General features: G+C 40.9%; 1 protein-coding gene and 2 long non-coding RNA genes across 6 annotated transcripts in view; 1 reads left to right on the plus strand and 2 right to left on the minus strand.

The window, feature by feature from the left end:
- The window catches only part of ATAD2B (ATPase family AAA domain containing 2B), a 77,837-nt gene extending 59,188 nt beyond the window's left edge, over positions 1 to 18,649 (minus strand). For 3 of the 4 annotated variants that reach the window (XM_055713640.1, XM_055713641.1, XM_055713639.1), the window contains exons 1-4: positions 18,246 to 18,649; positions 3,111 to 3,265; positions 1,533 to 1,579; positions 344 to 497 (exon numbers count right to left, since the gene is read on the minus strand). In XM_055713640.1, the coding sequence (XP_055569615.1) occupies positions 344 to 497; positions 1,533 to 1,579; positions 3,111 to 3,265; positions 18,246 to 18,401 (512 nt within the window). In that variant the 5' untranslated portion in view covers positions 18,402 to 18,649. Of the gene's footprint in view, positions 1 to 343; positions 498 to 1,532; positions 1,580 to 3,110; positions 3,266 to 7,141; positions 7,211 to 18,245 lie in introns of those variants that run through there. The other variant, XM_027810963.2, reaches the window with a different exon arrangement.
- LOC114016899 (uncharacterized) lies at positions 13,223 to 17,196 on the minus strand. Its single transcript, XR_003561666.2, has 2 exons — positions 15,992 to 17,196; positions 13,223 to 15,356 (listed from the first exon to the last, which is right to left on the minus strand). It is a non-coding gene; the product is annotated as an uncharacterized LOC114016899 (long non-coding RNA).
- A 176-nt stretch (positions 18,650 to 18,825) lies between the features above and the next one.
- Positions 18,826 to 21,604, plus strand: LOC129736323 (uncharacterized). Its single transcript, XR_008732753.1, has 2 exons — positions 18,826 to 19,472; positions 19,617 to 21,604. It is a non-coding gene; the product is annotated as an uncharacterized LOC129736323 (long non-coding RNA).
- The last annotated feature ends 3,635 nt before the right edge of the window (positions 21,605 to 25,239 follow it).

Raw genomic sequence — 25,239 nt, forward strand, 5'->3', positions numbered from 1 at the left:
TATCGCTACATAAACAGGTTCCTATGAAACAAACTAGGGTGGGGATTTACAGTATGTCAGCTCTCTGCAGTAACTGCCAACATACAGAGTTTTATTCAGGTGTAAACAGAGTAGCTTACTCCTCAATGAAAAGTCTGGCAAGCTGCTTTGCATTTTAGAGCATGGATAACATTGGCAGTTACAGCACAGGACCCAGCCTGTAACTCAAACCACAACCTAGCTTGCCTCAACGCTAATACATTCCCACAGTAAAACACAGATGGCACTGGAAGACAGGGTTTTCTAACTTTTTAGAAAAATCATTAAGATGCTTTGTGAATACAACCGAAGTATCCCCACATACCTGTTTACTAGCTGATCAAACAATAAACTCTGATTCAAAGTTTCAAATCTGTTTTTCCTGGACCGACAACTTTTTCTGACTTCTATATCTCCGTTTATGCAAGCATGGTCCCCATCTCCCTTTTTTTCCCCTCGAAGGGGATGGCTTTTGAGAGCTAAGAGAAATTTGTATTACTACTTCAAAATGCAGGAAACAACACTTTCACAAACAAGAATTAATAAGAGAATACTTAGCAAGGATAATAAACCAAAAGTTATGGAGCACAGTATGAGCACCCTTATATTCACTAAAGAAATGTCTTTTTAAATTTCATATAAAGTTAATTTACAAGCTATTTCTTCAGACTTGAGTTTGTTTCCTTGTATAATAATCTTATTTTATGATGAAAATTTGGCATTCAAATATCCATTCAATATTTTTAAGTTAACATCAATACTAAAACGTACACTTGACCCACAGTTTCAATTCTTCAGTCTTTCAAATACAGTATTAAAAGGTCAGATACAACGCATTGATTTCACAAGCAAATCTGTATCAGCTACTCTGCACAGTGCCAAAAAGAGATCCCACTCCTGATTGTTCCTTAGGCACAATAAATAATAAAAATACCAAATATGCTTAATGGATTAACACTTACATAGAGTCAACACAGAACTAAACAAGACAGAATTGATGAAAAAGGGACACAAAAGACAAAGTGGTTTTAGCTGAGATATGCGATGGGATGGCGAGGTTGTAAGGTACAAGCATATAGGAAAATTGTTCAAGGTAGCAGGAGCTGCAGACAAGGCAGGTCTCTCTAAAGCAATAGTTAAGTAATGTTAAGAACCACTGAAGGCCAAATTTTAAAATAGCAAAGAGAGTAAGTAAATTAAAGAGACCAGCTGGGAGAGGAAGGCCAAAATTAGTTTGTAACAGTAAATTTAGGAATTAAGGAAAACATCGAGATCATGGCCAAGAGGTCTGAATTGAGAAGAGAAATGGAATTTCATCTAAGAATGTTCCCCATGTCCACAGAGAGCATCCAAGATGTTGACAGAAGAAAACTGAGCCAAAACCAGTAACTCTTCTGGTCAAAATGGTCAGAGTAATCAGTAAAGTTATCAAAAATATATGCAACTGAAAACCATTGACATAAAATTGTTAAATATAAAAGTAGTTACAAAAAGGTCCACTGTAATATACTTACATAAGCTACGTCCATTTGGTAGTGTAGCACCAGGCTGAGAAGTTAACCTAGGAAACCATCATGTTAGACACGCAAGTAACACTGCCTCCCCAGCCAAGCGGAAGCAGCACTGAGAAACTACAACTTTTAAGCACAGAACATTCCACAATACACTGTAACTTCAGAACCTGTGCGACAGGCAGCCTCTGCAGATTTTGCTTCATGTCCAACATTGGAATAAGGACAAAACTGCCAAGTATCAATTATATAAATCCCCGCCAATTATCCGAACATCTTTTTATCAAACCTTCCATGTTCTCTCATGCCATGTCCTACTGTTATCTCTCTCCTTAAGTTTCAGAACAGGAACTCGATACAGCTATTCAAAGGCAATTAGCATTCAAACACTTTGAATAAACTAGTAAAAGCAACAAAACTTTTGGGAAACACCTTAGCAATTTCAAGATCACTATTAGGCCCAGCGCTTTAGATTTTTGCAGAAAACAACCATCAGATGCAAAGACATGTCACAGTGGGTTCTACAGGAGCAGCAATATGAGTTTCAGTCTCCTGGCCAAATTTCATTTGACACAAGGATTTAAATTCTCCCAGCCATATTAAATATTTTTTTTTATTTCTTTGCATTTCTTTTATTTCTTTGCATTTCTAATAGGTACAGTACAAATCTAGACTTACAAACAAAAGAAATAGAAGCTGCACGACTTCTGATATATTTCTAGATGACCATGCCACATAATATGCTATTTTTAATTTACTGTGTTTGAGAAGGGAAAACCAAACAAAAAATAGATCTACTTTAAGATTTAAAACCACAGTTTTTAAATATACTTCATCCTAACAGATGACAGCCCAGTACTGAATTACAGTCATTCTTCCACACAAAGCACTACAAGAACGATTTTGATTTGTACATAAACATGAAATACATATCCACAAAAATTCAGTATTAACTGAAAGTTCATGGCCTGGGAATATACTGTCTACACTATCTCATAATTACTTGTAATCACATGAAGAACCTTATGAACATAAGAATGCTTTGTAAAATATTATTAATCAGTTTTAAATGAAACAAATTACTTCTATTTTGAGTTATAAAAATGTGGCAGGATTGAGGCCGTATTTAATAAAATACAGTAATTTACTTGAGTACTTACAACCAAACAGGGAAGAGAGGCTGAAAACAACCACGGAAGGAAACTTGACCATTATCTATTCCCTAAAGATAGTAATAATGGTTTCCTAATTAAAATGTCATGTCCACTTACAGCTTGAGTACATAAAAATACCAATTAAGTCACTAAATTTGGATGTACCAAGCATCTAGAATTCAGACTGCATCTCAAATAAAATTACTTTCCATTTTTGCACAAGTATGCATAGAAAGGAAACAGAGATGAGAGGATTGATGTAACCCACATTCTTGGAATCTTAACTAAAAGAAAATTGTATGAAAATGACACACTTCAAAAGAATAGTCTTGAGCGCAAACTACAGCTCACTGCAGAAATAGCATAAACAGGTTAGCAAGATAGGAAAAATTGGTAAGACTTCGTTTTGCTTTTGGCACCAAGTTACCTGGACTGTCCAGTTGAGATGCTCCATTCCTCGCGCTGCCCAGTACTGCGTGATTTTGATTTGTCTTTGCACACAGGATCAGCATGTTTTGAGGTACGTTTGGCGGGAGGAGATATGTGGCTATCACTCAAACTAGCATCACTACCTTCATCTTTCTGAAAAGAAAAAAAGCATCAGACAAAACTTAATTGGCCCATTTGTAATATCCTTACAGAAAAAGAGGAAACTTAAGCTTCGTAAAAGGGAAGTCTCTATCAAATTTAGTAACCAGCTTGTGTGAAACATTAGAAACATTCATTCTGAAAACATTACTGGAAACTACAATAATATTTAATTTTAAATACTAAAACTTTTCTGTAATATTTTACATTTTTGAACAAGCACTGTTTCTCTAACCCACTGCATTTTGTAAATTATACGTGACACTGCTACTCTTAACCTACATGCAAAAGAACTAATAGTACATTAAAGAGAAAAAAGGGCTGAGGAAAATTAAGATACTTGGAAACACTGCATGAATTTATTGTACTGACATTATCTTTGTCTCTAAAATGCTTAAAAGACCACATTATGCTCTTTCTTCTTTGGAAGAGTTTTGCGATAGCGTGTTCTCTTCTTTAGACGACCAAACACACAGCCAGGAGCAACTGAAAGTAGACTTTACACCTTTACAGCACTTTTTGTCTAATGTGTTCATTAACAGCATTAAACACACTAACAACATCAGTCTTAACACCTTAAGAAGCACATAAACACTACTGGGGGGGGGGGGGGGTGTCTGTTGCACTTCTCAGAGGTAATGCAGACAGAAACTTAAAAGATTCTTTTTTTCATACATTTCATACATATTAGATTCCTTTCATACATAAAAAAAGCAAAGGATCACTTCAAAACTGCGTGTAAGAAGCAGACAGACAACAAACTTTGGAGGATCTGCTTCTGCTAAGGTGAACTACAAAAACAAAATCAAGATTCTATAAAACACAAATTTTAGCTCATAGAAACAGTCTTGATTAAAAAAAACTAAGCAGCCTTTCTTGCAACAACAAAATAACCAGTTTCTGAATATTAAGGTCCAGGAATTGAGGAATTGTCAGTGAGCATTCCAACTATGAACAAAAGGTAATTTTACTTCTACAGAAGGAGATGAGCAGGGAAGTCCCATTTGTTCATCAGGCTTATTAAAAACAACAACCTGATATGTACTCCAGATCATTCAACATCATAATGTCTCACATATTCAAGACAATTAGAAAAGAAAAAAAAGAAAAAAAAAAAAAAAGGCATTTTCCTGAAGAGACTATCCCAAGCACAGTATTTGGAAAGTGGTAAAGCCTAAAGAAATCCAAACGCACACGTCCGGTTCAGCAAGACAGCTCAGCACCACGGAACCCAGGGATCAACCCGTGAGCTCCCTTGCCTGCTTACACAGCACCACTCCAACCTCCTCTGATCTCCTGCTGTTTCTCTGACCCTCCCATAACCAAATTACTTCACTAAAGCTCCAAAAGTTTGCTTCCCTTCTGCTAGAGTAGCTTCCTACCTGGTTAGTGAGCTGAATCATTTCACTGAGGGATCAGACAAGTACAAAGGATACCGTAAGAAAACAAACCACAAGGTAAAGACGGGACCACTGTCTGCAGAACAGAAAGCTGTCAGTGAAATTGGTTGTCCACATCACGCCTTAACATTCTGTCCCCCAGTATGTATTTTTAACAAATATTAACTCATATTAAGTACTTATAATACTACTAATAAAAATTATATTCATTATGATAGTATTATTTACTGATTATATGCAATTTTCATTTAGACTATAAATACTTGTGAATACTTTTGATAATACCAAAAAATACTAAATACAAAACCTAGTATTAAATGCTAACCAGCCTATGTTCACATCTCATTTTAAAAGTAGTTTTAACTTTGGAAATTTTTAGCCTGTCAAGGTAAATCCAAGGAAAGAAAGATGTCTATATCACGTTCAGTCTTAGAACTCATTTAACCCCAATCAAAAACCAAAACCAAACCCACACTTTTTTCTTCAACATTACTGCCCTTCTTCAGGAAGTACACCAATGTAACCCGAAATAGTATCTATACTAGATCACAATTAAAACTTTAAATTAGATGAAGCAGAATTTGGGATCTAAAACTAAGGCTTAGTCAAAGCGGTAACAGAGGTTAACTGCCACCGTTCCTAAATACACAACACCTGCACCTCGCATAGCACAGTAAAACACACCCAGCTGTTTTCCATAACACTCTGCAACTACAGAATACCAACCTTTCACAAAAATTTAATAGTGTACATACTCACTTCTGAATACTGTAAGCGTTTCTGTATGTACTTTTTGCTTTCATCAGCCATGTTTGTTTGTGGACTTGAAATGCATCATGGCTAAGCCAACGTTATTAACTATTTTCTGAAACTACAAGAGCTACCCTGTGTGGAGTTTCAAGGTAAGCCACAGAACCAGTTTTAAACCGGCTAGGCGAGACAGAGAAAATGAAACTAAGGAAGAGAAACAAGCATGTAATGAAGCTTTACAAGGGCTAACATTAAAGCTACTTTGTGAGCAATGAAATTCACAATGCATAGGTTCCTACACTCCATCTCTGCCCCTTCCTGTGCAAAAATTCTAACTCCTCCCAGGTCTCCTACGACCACCTTCCCTCCAGTTCCCTGCCTCTGGCCCCAAGTCTCAAAATTAGCTAGTATTCCTCATTTGTCCTGCCAATTTATTGGTGAAACGCACAGTGATGTAGTTACTTCTGAGCCTCATGCATACCAACTGGCCGGCTGGCAGGTAAAACAAAATATTAGCAATTAACCTGAAGACAAAATCTGCTGCTTCACGTCTCCCTGTGCCACTGAGTTACCAATATTCACAAAATTCATAAAAGCTGAGTATCTTTGAGATCTCTAATACTATCAAATGAACAGATACCAGCCAACAGCTTCAAAAAACTGGAAGAGCAGGCTAACCGTCAATGTGACCACATCAGTGCAGTTGCCTAAGGAACTAGACTAGCAATGAAGGGGTTTACTTAACGAGGCAATGATTTCTGGTTGTTCTTTGTTTAGGATAGTATTTTCAGCTAAGCCTCATTTATCTGCATATTAACGCTACACAGTAACTTAGCAAGTACAAAGCAAGTCTAAATTTTAAGATAGTTAAGCCCAAATACTAACTTGTTAGGACACCTGCTGTAGAAGATGCACTAACATACAAAATGTTTTACCATGAAGTAGTGACAAAACTACTACAATGAGAAATCACTGACATTTTAAATATATTAATAAGAATCCATGCTCCATTTTCCAGTTTACCACCTTAAAAATTCAAGCTCTAGGGAATCAAATCACACCTAGACTGCCATCCAGAACTTTCACCTATCTATAGTAAAATAAGGAGATGGAGCTTTCATTACACTCAACAGATTAGTCAAATTGGGATATGCTAGAACAAGGAAAGAAATTAATTCCAATTTGAGAAGCCTTTACAGAGAGCAGTCTATCCACCACTTCCTCCCATTTATAGCAAAAGAGGTCTAACAATTCCACTGCACCCAACTTGCTCCCTCAAGTAACTGGGTCTCAAACCATTTATACCTTTAAATGATTAAAAACAGTACTTCAGCTTCAGGCCAGAAACTTATTACTTAACAGTATGCATCAAGAAAATGTTCTGGGACTAGAAAGAGAAATGTACAATACAAGAATCAAACTTTAAAATTAAGAAATTAATAATGCAATTGCAGAAGCAGGAACCAACGTGCTGAACTCAAAAGCTTCTAATGAAACATGGGCACTGGAGCAAACACACTCACATGCTGAGAGAATGCAGAGAATACAAATTAATAAAATCTTAACCATGTCAGAAATAGCCTGAAAGCATACCAAAGCCACAAAGAAAAAGCAAGCATAGAAGAATAAAAAAATCAAGTTTACACAGCGTCAGGAAGTACAAAAGAGGTAAACAAAATTTAACACAACTGTATTGATCTAACAGAAATGAGAGACCCACCGAACTTCAGCTGTGATGCAGAACAGCCAGAACCCAGCACAGCTGCTTACGGAAAACGCTCGCACTAATAATGTGTAAGGGAATAACTGGAGTTAACAAGATACCATCCGTGGTCCAGACTGGCAAAACATAGTCTTCATTATCTTTGGATTCCAGAGTAAAATGGCATGTGACAGCTGCATGCACACTGCCAATTAGCTGTTGAGCTTAGACTCAACAGCCAGAGTCTTGCAGAGGTAGTGGGGCAAACTCTGGTAACACACCTTCACCGAAGGCAGTTGAATGACAGTAGCAATAAATCTAGAAACATATCTACAACGAGTAAGTAAATAAAGCAATAAAATAAATACAGCTGGATACTTATCTGTTTTCTCTACTTTGCATGAAAAGGAGAAAGATGGAAAAAATGTTTATTATAAAACGCTCATTCACGAACAAGCCACAAAAACAATGATACACAATATCATCTGTAGTCTCTTCCCTATCCATCCCTAAATTTCAAAAAAATAGTTTGATGGGAACACAGCTTTACGTATTTAGAGACAAGTCCTTATGTTCTGAAAGAACGCAAATTAGAAATCAGTGAATAAAACTGACTTCTTCGTTCTCAATCTATCCTCTTAGGAAAAAAGGGGCTACACAGATAAAGTCTTTCAGCATGACTGAAGGACACACATACCAAGGGAGACCTCATCGACAAGGGTTTGCCTTCACAGAGACCAGCTAGCTAAAGCACAATAACTGATTAATTTTCAAGTCAAAATACAAAGACTACATCTAGCATATTGAAAGATGGGGGGTGGGGGGGGTGGGAGTGTTTCTTCTGCTTTTTAAGTTGAATCTCCTGGCCAAGAGAATATCCAAAGAACTCCTTGCTGCACTGCTGGTCTGAACATCTCAAAATAACCATAATCCAGCAGTCTGGTAATACAGGATGAGTATGAACCATCTCTACACCCCTGTCATCTCCAAGTACGTCAATGCAAAGTTCATCGAGTTTTTGAGTAAGGGATGACAATGACATTCAAACCACAACCAGATCCTGCAGTTTGTGAAGAAGACTCCACCTGGTTTGCCATAGGTTCAGCTGTATTAAAACACAGGTATGCAGACATTAGTATTTTAAGTTTTCCACCATGGTCAAACTTGCTCTCCTTGCCACACATTTTGTGGGTCACACCCTTCTTCTGAGTAACTGCCACTCCCTGAAAGTTATCATGATTGCTCATACAACTTCACAACACAGACATGAAACTTTACAACCTAATGTTTTAAACCTTTCAGCATCTATGTTTTTCTCTTTTATATGACCTCTTCCAACATCTAAGACACAAAGTTAGACACAATGACATTCAATCTTCAAATGATCAATACTATTCCTCCGCATTTTGTTGAAAGCACAAATTATTTTAGATTTTCTTTTTGCCCCATTGAACAAGTACAAGACACCCTGAAATTTACTTTTGTCTTAACAATAACAATATAAACATTTTCAAGAAATCTGTTTCAGCTACAGGCTTTCAAAAACCTCTACTTTAACTATAGTTAATTTTTATCTTCTGATATTTTCCTCTTTTTTCCTAACTTTTTCATCTCTGCTTGACTCTCTGAAAAGACAACAGTGACTGCAGACATCTCTCAGTCTTACTAACTTCAGAGAAACTGAATCCAGGTTCTCTAGTTATTTCTAACATAATTTAAAATCTATCTTGTGAACAACAACACATCTTCTCAGATGTTCCAGAATATTAATAACCTGGATTCATATTTCAAAAGTATGCATGAAAAAAATCAGATCTACTTTTTCCCCTATCAGTTCATGCCAAGTTCTTGTGGAAATGGGCTATCCATTAAAAGAAATAAAATGCATACTTGGGGATATTTAATGCATTTAATAAACATTTTTATCCTAATGGTATAAAAGTTGACTTTCCAAATAAAACTTGTATTCATGAACAAAGTGTGATTGTGTCCCCAGTGTACCAGTTGGTTAAGCTGATCACTCATCTTTGCCCTCAGATAACTACTCAGTTAACAACTAACTTGCTGCTACTGTGTTTAATCAAAAACGTCATTTCAAACATATCAACAAAATACACCAAAATCACTGTTTGTCCAGTGATTCTGGATAAGCCACTTGCTCGCTTGTGTATCAGTTTCTGCTAAAGTAAAAAACATGGATTAAAACATTTAATTTCTACAAATGTATCTCATTAAATGTCTACTGTAAAATCTACTGATGTAAGTTAGGTAAGAGCTAGGTATCCTTCCTAATGCATTTTTGGGCTAGGCATAAAAAAAATCAAAAGGCTTCGCAATCTCTTTAAGATATTTTTAGTTTTCCTCTTATTTCATTCAAAGTTCTAGTAACTAGATGAAACAAATTTTCTACCATGACTGATGTCATCTGACCAGAATCTAGTAAATCCCTTCAAATCCTGTTTCAATTTATTTTTTTCAAGTTTGCCACTTTGCTTTATAGCATCTTCACCAACAAAAAGGACTAAAACTGTCCTTATGCTCAGCACAAATTTTCAGTAGCTAAAACACTGTCATCCGTGTGCTCAAACTGGGGACCACACCTTGCCTTACACATCTGCACCGTTTCCTAATTTCAGGATGACACACTGCACTACCCACTCTCTCCAGCACCAACACATCCTCACAAGCTCCTCTCCCCTCCCCACTCCGACCCACATTTTCCTGGCAAATGCCCACAACCCCTCTTCTATGGCAGGACTGACAACCTGCTCGGGGGGAAAAGGCAAGACCTGATGCACTTGTCTGGGGAAAGAAGGTAACCATGACTCAACCTGAGGTCACAGCAGGCTGTACTCATGTCTGACACTACGTACTGCTGCACCCTAATCATCTACCTTTGTGTCCTAAAAATTCAGTGTGTACGCTGCTTGTGCTGTCAAACGACAAGAAGCTGGGGGGGGGGGGGGGGGCTGTGTGTGGAATTTATTTGGATTAAAGCACATTAACTACCTTACAACTAACTTCAAGTTTCATCAAGGACCTCATGTGTTTAACCTCACTGATACCTTGAAAAAGAGACAAAGTTGGCTTAAAAGAACCCATCTTCTGGCTGCAGTTCTCTAATTTCCACTCAGTTGCACACAGTCATTTATCAGGCACTGGCTCTCCACAGGTGTTAAGGAAAAATAGCAACATTCATGCTTAAGTGCTTGAAGATCTTGGAATAAACAGCTATTAATGCTGCATCTCATTGGCGATAACGATAGTAAGAATGCCTCAATTGAAGGATGGTCTAAATTCTTTTAACATTCAGCTTCTGTATATTTTTTTTTCAGTAAACAATGCTTACGTCAATAATAGCCATTCAGAATATAAAGAACACCACCATATAGACTTTTTCAGAAGAATAAATTCTTCCCAACTCCTTCAGGTAAAAAAAACATTATTCTTTGCATGAGAAGATCTGCTTCATTTTTTCAATAGATTTCCACTTTTATTTCCTGGAACTCTTCAACTCTAGAATTCAGGTTATTTAATAAATGTGAAAGCTCTTGAGAAAACTTCAAAGTTTACAAGTTAAAAATAAAAACCGCTACCTACAACATTGTTCATTGCTTATTTTCATGCTTGCAACCACTCCTCCTGCCTACAACAGAAAAAGACACCTGTGCGTATCCAGGCTAAGTGCCTTTTCATCCGACATCCAAAAAACTCTTGCCATCGACAAGCTGCTTCTAGGTTCACAGAAGAAAGGGAGCGGGAGCTACAGAGGAGCCTTTGCCAAACGATGGCAGAGGCCATAATTAGCGAGCTGAGGTTTGTCCTCTACCCATCATCACTTCCCTGCTCCAAGCATTTCCACCATGAGTGCTGCACTCCTCTCCTTCACACCTTCACTGATACTAGGGTGACACCGCAAATTTTTAGCTGGTAATTAAAAGAGGGATGGAGGAGGCGCAAGGGGGAGCAGGATGATGTGGGGAAGAGGGTTAGTTTCAGCAGGACCAGCAACCTGATCCTGAGTCAGCTGATCAAACGGCCAGGCAAGCATTAATACTGGCGAGCCTATTTGCTTCCACAACTGCTGAGTTAACAGCTTGCAGCGTGTGAGATCCCTTCAGAAGAGCAAGTCTACTGCGAAGGGGTCTCTATTTGCTGTATGGAGGTCCACACCTCACTTGGAAGTTTTTCCAGAAAATCCACATATTGAAAGGTTTTAAAACCATCGATCTTCCTAATTTAACACTGAAGGAATACTAAAAGCAAGACATTTTCAGTCAGAACCATATTAACCATTTCCATGACTTTCTAGATTCTGTTAACAAAGACTTTGAAAGCAAAAATTATTTTTATGTAAACATTCAAGAATTATCACAATTCAGAAGTGGAAAAAAATAAAAACATTCAAACACCTTTTTTTTTGCTACCCTTAGCTCTCAAAACCCTATCTTGTTTCTGCTCAACAACCCCACCCCAAAGAAAGTATGGAGCACATGGCCTCCTTTTAGTACTGCTATAAACCTAAAGAAATCGGCAGAATGATCCAAATGAGGATAGCAACCAGGAGAACAGAGAACCCTTGGACCAGAGGGTTTCTCAAGGTTTGGACGCAACCAGGTACTTGACTCAGTAAACTAAGCAAGGAAGTGTCTGTAGCAAGTGAAGCTACAAGAAGGTGGCCTTCTATGGGGAAAAAAATGTGGGATTAAAAACACTTCTGTATCTCTAGCTACAGCACACTTGAAGACAGTACTTAAAAAGAAAAAGCAAATTAAAATTGTGTAAAATGGTAATACAAAATCTTAAAATTAATGTATCGACATTTAAATCATAATAAAAACAACAATCAAGGTCTGAAAGATAAATCAGAGAAATAATAGAAGGTAGTTCTTAGGTATTTGGAATGATGAATTGCTGAAGCATGGCAACAAATTTCAATGTAAGTAATTTCTTCCACGTGCGTAGAAAGAACAGCTTCTTCATTTCAGGTTATTCAAACAGCTCAGTTCACCTACTTATCCATTTAAAACGTAGCAAATGACTGGAGGTTGGAGAAAAGCAAAAAGCCCATTTCCCAAATCACAAAAACACCCAAACTGAAAGCATCTGCTCTGAGTGCAACTGGACACAAACTTTCCACCAAAGGTGGGCATTAGGTCATTAGCATACACTACTAGAAGAAAATTCAGAACAGGCTACAAAAACTACAAACAAGCTCGTAAGTTCTATCTTTCTGATAGGCGTACTAAAGCCACCTCCTTTGTACCTAGTTCAACTGGAGTTGAAGTTGCTATAGCATACCCATACTCAACAGTGCAAAATGAAAAAGCTTACAGAAGATAACATATTCCTCTTACAACTGGTTGAAAAGTGACCTGTTTTAACAGCTACCAAGTAAGAAGTTAAATTTATTCAGGAAAAGAGTCCAAGCAAGTATAAATGCAAAACAACACTTGAACAATTTAAAGCAAAATTAATAGTTAAAATAAACCATGAAAATCCTATCAAAGGTAATAAAGACAACACTTCAAAGGGTAAACTCAAGAGATGGAAAAATTATTTAGAAAAAGCAGCAAAACATGAAGAGCCCAAAAACAAAAAATACACAATAGGATGAAAAAGGCTGAAAAAATATTTCCATCTCCCTTCGCAATAAATGGGTTCATGACTGATATTACCCGCACACAAAGTAAAACATTCAAGCTAAAAAGTCTAATAAATGATCAGCAACCTTCAAAACAGTCACAGCCACAAAATAAGAGCAATGAAAGCTTCAGCTCACTGATTCCTACTTGCTTGATGCTTTGGTTTGAGAAGGGCTTTTATAAAGTTTTACACAGAAATTGTTTAAAGCATCATTAGACTGGAATGAAAACTTTTCCACAGCATAGCAAACACTTGACAATTTAGGGCAGGCTGTGCAAAACTATACCACATCCAACTGAAACTGCAGGGGGATGGAGGTGATCAGAATGTAATTACCTGAGTTAATTATCTTGCATAACCCCAAGCTGTATGCCACACTTGCAAAATTGTCATGGGATTTCTCACGGCAATGGGTTAAGCCTTCTGCTTTAAGTTTAAACCAAGAGACAGTAGTTGGAGAAGCAGCTTTTATTAATATTACTTTGGGACAAACCCAATTTTCAGAGGAAGCAATGCAGTACACCAAACATCAACACCATTTCCTGAGTATTCTTTGGAGGTCTTATTCACTCCCTGGATTAGTCCTTAGATTGCTTCCTTTTAAGGCCCTGTAGCAGCGTGACAACAAAGATAGCCAGCTTCCAACAGGATGGGCGACTGCCTCCCAAAACAAACCGCGTGTGCTTCAGAGGTGTCCCGACTTCTGACAGCAGCCCAGACTTGACTGGCAAAAGGTACACGGGAAGAAATCAAACTCAGGACACCCCTCTGGAACAATGGAAGGATTACAAATGCTGACTGGAGGGTATTTTGACAGAATCTTGGACACAGATTGCTTCCAACAATTGCTCAATTTCCCACTGTTCACAGGTGTATTAGTACCACGCTACCAAGGAACAGACGGCACGATTCATTTTAGATCACTGATTTTCTCCTGCCAAGTCCCAAAAGAGCAGCGGACCACTAAACCAGAAAGAACCCAACATTTTATTACATGCTGAAAAGACAAGCTTTCTTGGGAATCTACCTTTAAATGAAGTTGTTTGGAGTAACTTAGCAAGGCTCTATTCTTCAGGACATATTTCAAAGACCTGTGAAAATGTTAGCCTCAGCACTTTACTGATGTTACTGTAAACTCAAACAGTAAGACAATGCATAGATACCTGAGAGGAGCTTTTGTTCCCTTAAGAGCTTTACACGCAGGTAGCCAGCTAGTGTAATTTCTCCAGCTTAAGAAGGAAACTCGAACTTTTCCTATAGCTTTATCCTAAACCACAGAACATCCAGGACAGTGTAAGATACATTGCAAACACAACGAAGAAAATCTGCTCACCTGAATCAGGCTCTTTCATAAAGGAAAAATTAAATTTTAGAAAACTCTAAGGGCTATGTTTAAAGCTAGTATTTCAAGAGAAGTAATAGTAAATTTTTTAAAGTTAATTTTCTATGTTTTCAATAGCTGTCCATTAAAGACTTTTTAAGGAGTAGAACGTAGCAATAAGCTTATGCTACAAAGGCTGCATTATCACTCAGAAATCAGAAAAAAATATTTTTGTTACAGACTGAGAAATTACAGTAAGAGACACTGAAATATATTGTTATTACAGAGCACAAAAATGCCGCTTAGCTTTATACCTTCCCACACTACAGCACTCGATGTCAATCCTCAAGCCCGTGTTTGCTCCTATTGGCAATTAAGTACAATGGAGAGCTCTAGGTTGCCAACGAGTACGTTGAACGATGTTGGCAGTACTACTTTCAGCTAGGATCGCGTGTTACAATTATCACAGTGCCTTCAAGTAGCTCTTAAGGCACTACTAATGCTTTCTTGGCTAATTAAATTAAGCTAATCTTGTATACATTTGTAAAATGTCTAACTAATACGCTGACATGATTTAAGAGTGTTTATTTCACAATAAATTCATTAGTTTTCTGGATCAACATTTCTGATTTATGTTTTGAGATGACTGAGAAAAATCATTTCAATTGCCAGGTAAGTGTTACCCACAATCACCACTCAGTATCTGAAAACATCAAATGTTAGTAAATCTAGAGCACAAATTTAACCATTTATGGTCACAGTATACTCAATTCTTTCATAGCATGAAAAGTCCACTGGATGATAAGTCTTGTGTTACAACTGTATGTTTCTGAAAACTCTGGAAGATTGTGATGCACTTTTCTTGTCAGAATTCTTTAATACAGAGCCACAATACTTTCCAAGTCTGTACGCCAGAAATAAAAAAATACATCTGATTTGTATAAAGATAGGACACAAATTTACGTAAGGAGAGCTTCAATTTCTTTTAAATAGTGTGCAAATCAATCCTGGAAACAGGAAGAAAAAAACCCATTTTTTCCTCTCTGTACCCTTTCTATGCACTCTGCTATGACATCATTTCAGAGAATAAACTTCTTGTCTTCTTGATCCATTTAGTGAGGGATTTTGTTCATTTTAATCCGGCTTCTGGTCAGTGGACACACACGTATTCATCTCAGTCACTGAATGCATGGTCGCCAGTCAATAATTCAAAACAGTTTACTTTTCAAAGACTGATGTCATTGCTTTCTCTAAGATGAGCAAGTACTATAGAGGGAATACAGAGAATACGATAAAGGTATTTGGACAATTATAGCCCATTTGCACAGAACGTGTGTTGCTTCCAGATTCAGATCAAACAAAAATGGACACTATTAATATGTAACTCAACATAATACTGAAATGGAAGACTAGAAACTTAACTCGAGTTCTTGGGAGAGGAGGGATTCAAGCCTATCCTTGTAAATGTATGCAACTCCTCCCCTATGTATACCAGAAAAAGCCAAGAGGAAAAAAGGAAATAGATACAAAAGAGCTGGAAGGCAACTCCTAACCCCTCATCTGGTCTAATCAGCATCTTACAGGATGCCGTTAAGATTGCTAACTCACTTTTTGTTGCCAGTAAGGAACAAATAGATGATCCTTTTAAATACATTCTGAAAGGTAATTACACGCATTGCCACTGAAGAGCTCTTCTCCAGGAGTCCAAGTCAGAACCTCCGTGGAAGAAAATTCAGTCACATAGCACAAATAAGCAGCGTACCGTCTCTGCCAGAGCTCCAAAGTCTAGCTGCCCATTAACCTGATTAACTGCTGGTAGTGAGGCTGGTTTCCTGACGTGACACCCGAAAGACTTCAAAAGGACACACTGCTCCAGTCAACTTTGGGGAAAAAATACATACCACTGCATGAAAAGGATCCTAGGACGCTTTCTGCACAAAACACAGCCTTGCTATCTGTTGTCTCCCAACAGTCGCTTCCAAAAGCAAAGGCTTTGTCTTCCTAGTGCTATACTTATTCATGTTCTAATCACTGAAATCCTCCTCTGGCACTACTTCAAGAAGATTCAGAAGCTCAGAAAGACGCTGCTGTATCACTGACAAATACTTACATCTGAAGAATAAAAACAGTTGTACAAAGACAAGTTTAAAATACAGTGGGATGTATATATATTTTTATATTTTACAGAATTCCGAGGGGGTGGGGTGCGGGCGCCTTGGGTACCTTCTGCTCATCTTTGGCAATTACATCTTTAAAAGAAAATAATCTACCTCAAACGCCTGAGATCTGTCGTGAAGTGAAACAAGTCCATTCCCACACACCAAAATATATACTTAACTTTTAAAGAAATGCTTTTTAAGAAGTGTGGGCAATATCCTGGGATGTATTTACAGATTTTATGATACTATTTTGCACAACCTCCTTTCCTTACAGCACAATAATAACACGATTTAAACATTTTAATGATTTTTAATATAGAAATACTATTCATAGATGAAAAATATTTGGAAAGAAGCCCAACCTATTTTTTTTAGCAGCAGTAAACTCTCTGCAAATAAGCCAGTAAGGGTTACACCAAACTTTGGCTCACAAACCACAAGACCCACGATATGAATAAACAGAAACTGCCACTAGAACAAGCAGAACAGCTTTTTAAAGCCATGGTGCTGCATCCCCAGGAGCCTAATGAAATTAAACAAGGAAGAAATAGGGGACAATGAGGAAAAGTAAGCTGGGGGAAGGGGAGAACTATGAAGCATGAAAAAATTGCGAGAGAAGCACAGAAGGTATAGAATATCTAGTTGGTGATTTGGGGCAGGGGAGGTGGGGGGTGTTTATTATTTTAAAACTAAAAGGATAAGGGCAAAAGGTTCCGTGACAATTCCAGGTTTCATCCCTCTGATCTGCCTCTGGCTGCTATCGCTGTTTTTCTACTTGTCTGATTAACTTCCTTCTTAGCAGAGGCTGGGACACAGTCAGTCACTGTGTGACTGTCAAAACGTTTTGACCCTCAATTTTTCACTTCCTTATTTACACCGCTTTTAAAATATGTATGCAGGTCAGGCAACTATAACCACTCGTTTAAACGCTCAAAGCAATAGCTGAAGTTTTCTCATGGGGGGGGGGGGGGGGGCGGAGGAAGCCCTGTCTGTAATTAGATTAAAAAAAAAAGGCAGTTGTCAACAATCTGTTTAGAGAAAACAAGGAAGAACACAGGCTCCCAAATTCCTTCTTGCAATTAGAATTCACCAAACGTTGGTTTTCCAGACGAGGCTGCGGAATTCACTCGCCCTTACCCCGCTTAACCCAGGCGATTCTGAGCGGCGCTGGGAAAAGGCTCCACCGCAACCTGACGGCCCAAGTCCCACCCTGCCCGCCGGCGGGGGCGTCGCGGGGAGAGCATCAAGCACCAGCCTCCTCCCGCTGGGGCGGCCGCCAACACCCGCGCGGGCCGAACGGAGGGCGTTCAGGGAAAGGGGCGGCGGGGGACACAGAAAAAAAAAAAAACAAAAACAAAAAAAAAAACCGGGGAAGGAGTACTGCGAAGTTGCTGCAGGCGCAGCTCCCAACTTTTGTCTGGCAGCCGGCGCAGCGCCGGGCGCGGCCGCAGGGGGAGCCCCGCACCGCCGGACCCCCGCCCGCCACCGCCGCGCCGGCCCTGCCTGCCCCGGCCCGCCGCCGCCGCCGCCACCGCCACCGGCGCGGCAGCAACTTCGCCCCCCGCGGCCCCGGCCGGCCCTCAGGCGTCCCCGCCGCCGCCCCCAGCCGCTGTCAGCGGCCTGCGCCCCCCGCCGCCCCGGCGGAGACCGCCCCTCTCCCCGCCGAGCGGCGAGCCCAGTTGGGACGCGGCGGGCGGCTCTCCGCAGCCCGCGCCCCCCACCCCCCCCCCGCGTCCCCGGGCGCCCCGCCGGCCCCGCGGTCCCTCCGCACCTCGGGCGGGCCGCCAGCCCTCCTCCTCCTCCTCCCCTCAAGCCGACAGCCGTCTCGGCACTACCCCCCCCCACCCCCCCCCCGCCCCGCAGCTCCCGTACCCGCGGCCCCCCCGGCAGCAGCGGCGCTGTCCCCAGCGACTCCCCAGCCAAGGCCCTCGCCGCTGCCCCCCCCCCCCCCCGCCGCTCTCCCTCCCCGTCCCCCGTGAACCCCTCCGGTCCTTACCCGCGCTGCCGCCGTCTCTTCCAGCCCGGCCGCATCTGCCTTGGTGCCCCTTTTGGAAGAGCGGGTCCGGGACGAGATGAAATGGCTGCCGGCTCCGGCCGCAGCGGCCGCCGCTTTGCCCAGGGGGCGCAAAGAGCTCTTCCTGGTGTTCACCATGGCCCCGGGGAGGGGGGACACGGGGGGCCGCCGCCGCCGCTGCCGCCGCCGGCGCGGAGGGAGGAGGGAGGGCGGACAGGCGGGGGCTCGAGTAGGGAGGGGAAGGGGAGGGAGAGGGGGAAGGGGGGAGGGGGAGGAAGGAAGACAAGTCCTCTGGGGAAGCCGGTCCGCCGGGCAGAGCCACAGACGGAGCCGCGCCGGCTTCTCCAGTCGCTGCTGCCGCCTCCTCGGCTCAGTCTCGCACTAACTGGCCGCCATTACTGCCCCTTCTCCCTTTCTCTCCTCGGTCCGCCGCGAAACCCGTCGGCTGCCGCTAGGGGGCGCCGCGCCGCCGCCGCCGCCGCGCGCAGGCCGAGGCGGCCCCCGCTGCGTACGTTCTAGCACGGCGCCGGCGCGCTCTATGGGCCTGGACGCCAGGGGGGAGGTGGCGGCCGGCGGCCCCCGGCTGGGTCCCCGGGGAGCGGGGCGGCGGCGGGGCGCCTGGCTGTGCTTCCCCGCCGTGCCCGGAGCAGAGGGCGGCCGGCGGCGATCCGCTGCAGCCGGAGGGAGCGGCGACTTGCCGGCTTCACAGCAGGCGGGGCGGCTTCCAGGGGCGCCGGGGGCGGGGGGAGCGCTGTTCTGTCAGGCTGAGGGGAGCGGCGGTGGCACCGGCCCCGCGGCGGGGCCCGGGCGGCCGCTGAGGCCCAGGGCCCGGGCCGTGATCCGCCCGGAGTCTGGCAGGAGCCGGCGGGTGGCTGGACGGGCCTGGCCCGGCGCTGCCGCCGTCACCCGCCGTGGCGGTGGAGCCGCCGCCGCCGCCGCCTCCTGAAGGCTTGAGCCGGCGGCTGGGGGTGCACTGAGGTGAGGAGTTCAAGGGCAGAGGACAGGCGGCTGCCCGGGGGCGCGGGGGGTGAGAGACGGCCGCGGTTAGAGCCGCCAGGGTGCCCTGCCCCCAGGCCTGGGGCACTGAGCCGGCAGGCTCTGCTCGCACAGGTAGGCTCGTTCCCACCACCAACACGACAGCTTAGGCGAACGGAGCCTCCAAGGATAGGATCGCCACCATTTTCCGTGGAAAACTTATTTCACAGCCTGGTGAGTCTCACTTAAATCCTCTTGACATCCAGTGCGCTCTTGCTTCGCCTGCCGCACAAGCCCCCGATAGCGTCTCCTGTGTAGCCTCAACTTGTGTTTGGTGTTCATGGCTCAGCCGTTGGTAAGATGATTTTTCTATCACAGATCCAATAACCACCTTTTAGAGGGGAGAAGAACAGTATGTGTTGCAGTACATCAGATTCCTAACCACTTTTCAGAATAGTCACGAACTATAATCCAACCCCTTCCCCCTGATGTGCGGTAAGAATCGCTCCCCTTTCACCACAACTTGTTGCCCTTTATTGAACTTACCACAGTGCCTGCACACAAGCCCTGAAACCAAAAGCTTTATAAAAGAAATGCAGCCAAGTAATACGAGCATCGAGCTAGCTGTAGGTGACAAAGTCTCAACCTTTCAATTTTCACACTGACTTCTTTGGCACCGCTCAGCAACTTGCTGCAGTGCTTTCTGCTTCTTTAACAACAAAAAAAAGAATAGTAAAATAAAATTACTGATCACATGGCTCAGGCTGTTAGGATCAAGCAAGCTTTATCAAAGTATTTTTATAGTTTAAAGATGGAAAGCACAATAATCTTTTAGTACAGAAAAATAAATGTTAAAACTGTTATTCTGCTTTACCTGCATACTCCTACATCCTTCTTTTCAAGATCAAAGTCTGAAAAAGTATGGTAGAGCATGTACTTAAAAAATAGGCAACAATGGCATTAGGCTATATAATAAGAAAATGGGCTGTTCAGATCTCAGAGCAAAAATTTTCTTCCTGTGAACAGTGACATATTTTCATTTTAATGAGGTACTGCAAATAAAGTGTGTTTTGGAGTAGGAACTATGGTCTTTTTCTTATCAGTCATTCTCTGTCTAGAGGTTTTAATCTGTATTAGCAACCATATATCATATCTTGTTCAAGAATCTGCAGGGTCTTTCAAAAGTATAGTTCTTCTGCTCCATGAGTTTAGTTTTGTTATGTTTTCTTACATTTCATATCTTTTGTTTCTTCATTTATCTGTTCAAAGGTTATGAAGCAATGTAGCCATTTCATACCCTTGTAGGCTAAAGGTGTATTTTAATTAAAAACCTACAAAGTTTTTTAAAATAGTATTTGGAAATCATTTCCTTTCATCCTTCAAAAGTAGGAATAGAAGGAAACTGCAGGGGACTGTCCCTTACCAAACACATTGCGGGAATGAACCAGGAGATAGGCTTGCTAAGAGTCAGTAACACAATCATATATATGACGGCAAATAACGTACTTCCATTCCTGTCCCATACTACTGGTAGGCCGTGTAACTAGGAGATGGTGTCCAAATTCCGTGGTCTGAAAATAAAAAATAATATATTGATCTTCTTCAAATTTTTGTACACATTGCAAAAATATCATCCCCATTTGGGGAAAACCAACAGAACAATCTGTGGCCCAAAAAAGGGCCCAGACTGCAGCCGTTACAGTGAATGTCATAACTCAGGATTGCAATGCATTGGCAGGACTGTCTAGGGAAGCTTGCATAACATCTGTTTGCAACATGCCTGATTCAAACCAGCACTCCTCCTCTCATGAACGCTGATGACTTTTAAAAAGTAAAATAAACTTGGTCATTACACAAGCAGATTGATTTTCCTGGGTGCCTATCCAGATCTGCTTGAAGCAATAGAAAACCCACAACTTAAAAGCTATTTATTTCATTTTTGCTAAATATTTTTACCATAGTTGTGTCCTTTTGTGTTTTTTGGTGGTTTTTTTTTTTAGTGTTCTGTTCTCATTTCTGTGAGCCATACTCCAGTGAGTACTCTTTATGATGCCAGAGGGACTACTCTTGTAGAGGGATTGATGTAGTTAAAACTCCCTGCTCACTGCTTTGAACATTTTTAGTGCTTCATTCTCATTATGTTAGCATAGTAGGGAGCATGTAAAGACATGCTTCATTTTGGATGTTTACTCCCTAGACTGTTTTTCACAGATGGTTTTATTTTCAGGTTTCTTAGTTGTCTTCTTCCTGTCACAAGGTGTGGCTAGTTATTTTCGCTGAAACAGCTTACAGCTTTGTAGCTTCTATGTAAGCTACATCGCCATTTGTAGTACTGGCAATATAAATAAATAAATCATAAATTACAAGGTTTGCTTGTCACACTTGTTCGGAATTTTTGTAATATAGAGAACATGTTAACATAGGATTAATATTCTATATCACACATACTCAGAGATTCAAATGTGGTTTAACAATGACAGATGAATTACTGTAGAAATGGATTTGGACTAATTTCACTAATCCAAGAATTTACTTGTTCCCTTTTTTTGTGTCTGCTGTTTCAAGTGTCGTATGAAGACAGAACAGAATTTTAAAAAACTATTTAGACTCTCTTCAGCACTCTATGTGCAGGGAGAGCTTTGTGAGGAAAAAAAAAACCACACAAAAACTCTCAGCAGTGAAAACACAAAAGACAATGATGAATGGAAGGGGAGAAGGACTGGAGCCACACTTCGCTAAGTATTACATAAACATTTTGTAGAGGTCATTCCCAGTAAGATTCAATTTTAAGATTTGTAGTCTGGTCTTACAGACAGATGTCTAAATACTTCTGAAAATAAATGCCGTTGGGAAGGACTATGTTTCAAATGGAACCAATTTATAACAAATGCTGAAGCTTACAGCAGTGTTTGACACCCTTTTATCTCCTGTTGTTAGAAAGAGATTAAGATACCTGAAACGTATATTAAGAAGCTGCCACAACATGGCAGGTACACCACTGGGAATTTGGAAAAATATGAAAATGTACTTGTGCACGGAATCCCTTTCCATTAAACTAGGCTTGGGGAATTAAATCTTACAGGGACTTAGTGGTGTAAGAAGACATTAAAAAATTACCCAGGATGGAAACCCTTATTTGCTCCAAGAGTCATATTTAATGGCACAAGAAATATTTGGAGATGGAAGATTTTGTTGTCACCTGTCCCTATTTTACAACGAAAATCAGGAACACATTACAACAAAAGAAAAAGTCCCTCATGCCTTATTCAGAACTTGTGCAGATAGTTTCAGCCTAGTAAGGGCCAGAGCCTCTCTCTGTTCAGTGAGTTACCATTTGCTTCAATCATGGGCAATTTGCCAGAGATTACCTTGCAATATCTCTGAATAGCTGTAACATTCCAAAGAATGGAAATCAAATAATCTTTTTCAGGACTCTTTTTATAAGCTCTTGTGTGCTCCTTTCTGTCATGCTGCCAACTTATCCTGGTTTCAGCTGAATCTCAAAATAAAAAAAGATTCACAAGAGATCTTGCTTTTGTAAACCTGCCCTAAATCCTGCCTTGAAAGGATGTTAGGAAATTAAGATTGGGTAGTTTCTGCTTTGAGAATTGTCCATTATGAGGATATGCCCATGGGATACCAGTTTGAAAACTTCAAACAAGCAGTGTGTGGTAGTCAGGATTGGTACTGCCTTGAACTTGAACACATGAGGTGATACAACCAGCCCACATTTGCAAGCATTTTGCAATGCTATTGAAGATGGCTTATTATCTGAAGATCACATTATATTTTTAAAATTTACATAAATTATGTTTTAGAATTAAATAGTTAATGTTCAGCCCTGTTACCAGCACAGCTATCTGAAGATTGTTTTCCACACTACAATAGATAACATCAGTGCAACCTGAAGCGCTATCAGAGTAGGTTTCTTGGATGACATTAAATGGGAGTGGTAAGACTTACCTCCTAGTATTTCAAAATTATCTTCCCATCTCGTCTAGCCATTAGCTTCCATAACATTTTTCCTGTTGAGCTAGGGTTGCAGTAGATAGTTCTTCTAATACTAATAACTGTGTGAAACTCACAGGCTGATGATATTGTAAGCCAGGAATCTGCAGGGTCTGTTTTTCACTATCATTCAGGCTGTAAATTACTTCCATCTTGGACAAAAGTGGCAAATCATCTCACTTTTGGTGTTTATGATCATTAATCATATGAAAGTAGTATCACCAGCCTGTTACTATGCTGGGTGATGTATAGTTCTGTAGTAAAAACCAGACTGTCCTAAAATGCTTACAATAAAAATAGGCATTTATTAACACTTTTGTAGATAAGCTTTAGAAGCATATGGATGGAGAATGGCTTGATTAAGGTCATGTGGGAAGTCCATCAGAAACATTATTTGCTCATAAATCTCCCTAGTCCTCGCACACAATCTTAGCTTTACAGTACATTTTCTTGTTACAGATCCAAGAGCAATCTCATAAACTACACTACCATATCATCGTTGTAACTTCACTCAAGAGTCTTTGAGAACTCATATGTCATATGTTGTTTCCAAACGTGCGTTATCTGGTACAAACAATTGCTCAGGCTTTCTTGAATTTTTCATGTTTTTATGCATTACACACAGCTTCTAAAATTGAAGCTATATTCACTTTTCTTGTGGATTTAGAGTCCAAGTGTCCAGCAGCATGTGTGGATACTCCTTTAATTGCACAGGGGTAACACCCGCTTCATGAATGCTGATGCACCCAATGTCTCCCATGAAACAATGACTCACTTTTCCATTGCACAGCTAACTTTCCTGAAACGTCGGTTCCTTAAGCTATATTCTTCCTATGTGGCAGCCTACAAGGGTTAACGTTCCTGCAAGGAGCATGTAGGAAAAGAACACCGTGCAGAGGAATGTGCCATCTTTGTCGATGGAATTGCGCGATACAGAATAACCAGATTCTGTTCTCCTGTTTATTTTACAGGCCCATTTTCCTCCCATTTTGTTCCAGCCCTGTATGCATACACTTACAAAAGGCTTCAGGCAACCACTGCTATCCCAAGTTAAGGTCAATCAATATAGCTGATGTGCTGATGTTTAATTATAGGTAGCTGATGGTTTCCTCTGGCACAGGTTAACCTTGTTAAATATATGGTTTAAAAATATCCCTTCAAAATTAATTTTCTGCTTGTTTTTAGATATGCTGCATGCACTGGTTCTTCTGTGACCTTGATGGGATGGGTGGTGACAGCTAAAACACTGCTTTACTTTGTCAACACTGAGATTCACTCCTACATTATAAAACAAGTTCAGGGGTTGTTACGATCTTCCACACCAGTGCATCTGATCTCTCCTGACAAAGGGGGCATGAGATGCTTGTATTCATCTCATGAATACCCTGTTAGAGTTTTTTCAGCGAACTCAGCCTGTGCTCTTTGCTTCTATTCACCACACAGTAAGAAAAGGACCATTTGCTTCTGTTCATCTTGTGTACTATTTCTTGCCAGAGAATAAGCTGTATGAAACGCAGAGTCTAAAAGGATTTTAGTGACGTCTTGATTGTAACAACACTCTCACTTGAAACTTTCCAGCTTTTAAGAAAACCTGATTTTTTTAATGTTATACTGGAGTTGGAGATACAGTCGTATCTTCTGTAAGATTTTTCTGACTCCTATGCTTTGTCAACGGCTTCAGCCCTGGGGGAGAAGAGCTGTACTTAGAAGAGCTTTTAAGAAACCACTAAATTCACTAGCACACCGATTCCTATTGTAGTAGGTCAGCACGTATCCAGGTGTACTCTGATTTCCAGTTAATAGACCTAATCTTCTAAATCAATGTGTGATTGCAGTTGGGAAGCCTGCATCATTACACCAGGTAAGCCCAGTCTTGCCTTCTTCCATGCTTACCTTTGGGTCTATAAAATTTTTGAAGAAAGAGCCCCCAAGCAAGGGTTAAGCACATTACTGAACTTCTGTGTTTAATGAAATCGAAAAAATGTACTTAAAA

Source organism: Falco cherrug, chromosome 6, assembly GCF_023634085.1.
Source record: "Falco cherrug isolate bFalChe1 chromosome 6, bFalChe1.pri, whole genome shotgun sequence".
NCBI lineage: Eukaryota > Metazoa > Chordata > Aves > Falconiformes > Falconidae > Falco > Falco cherrug.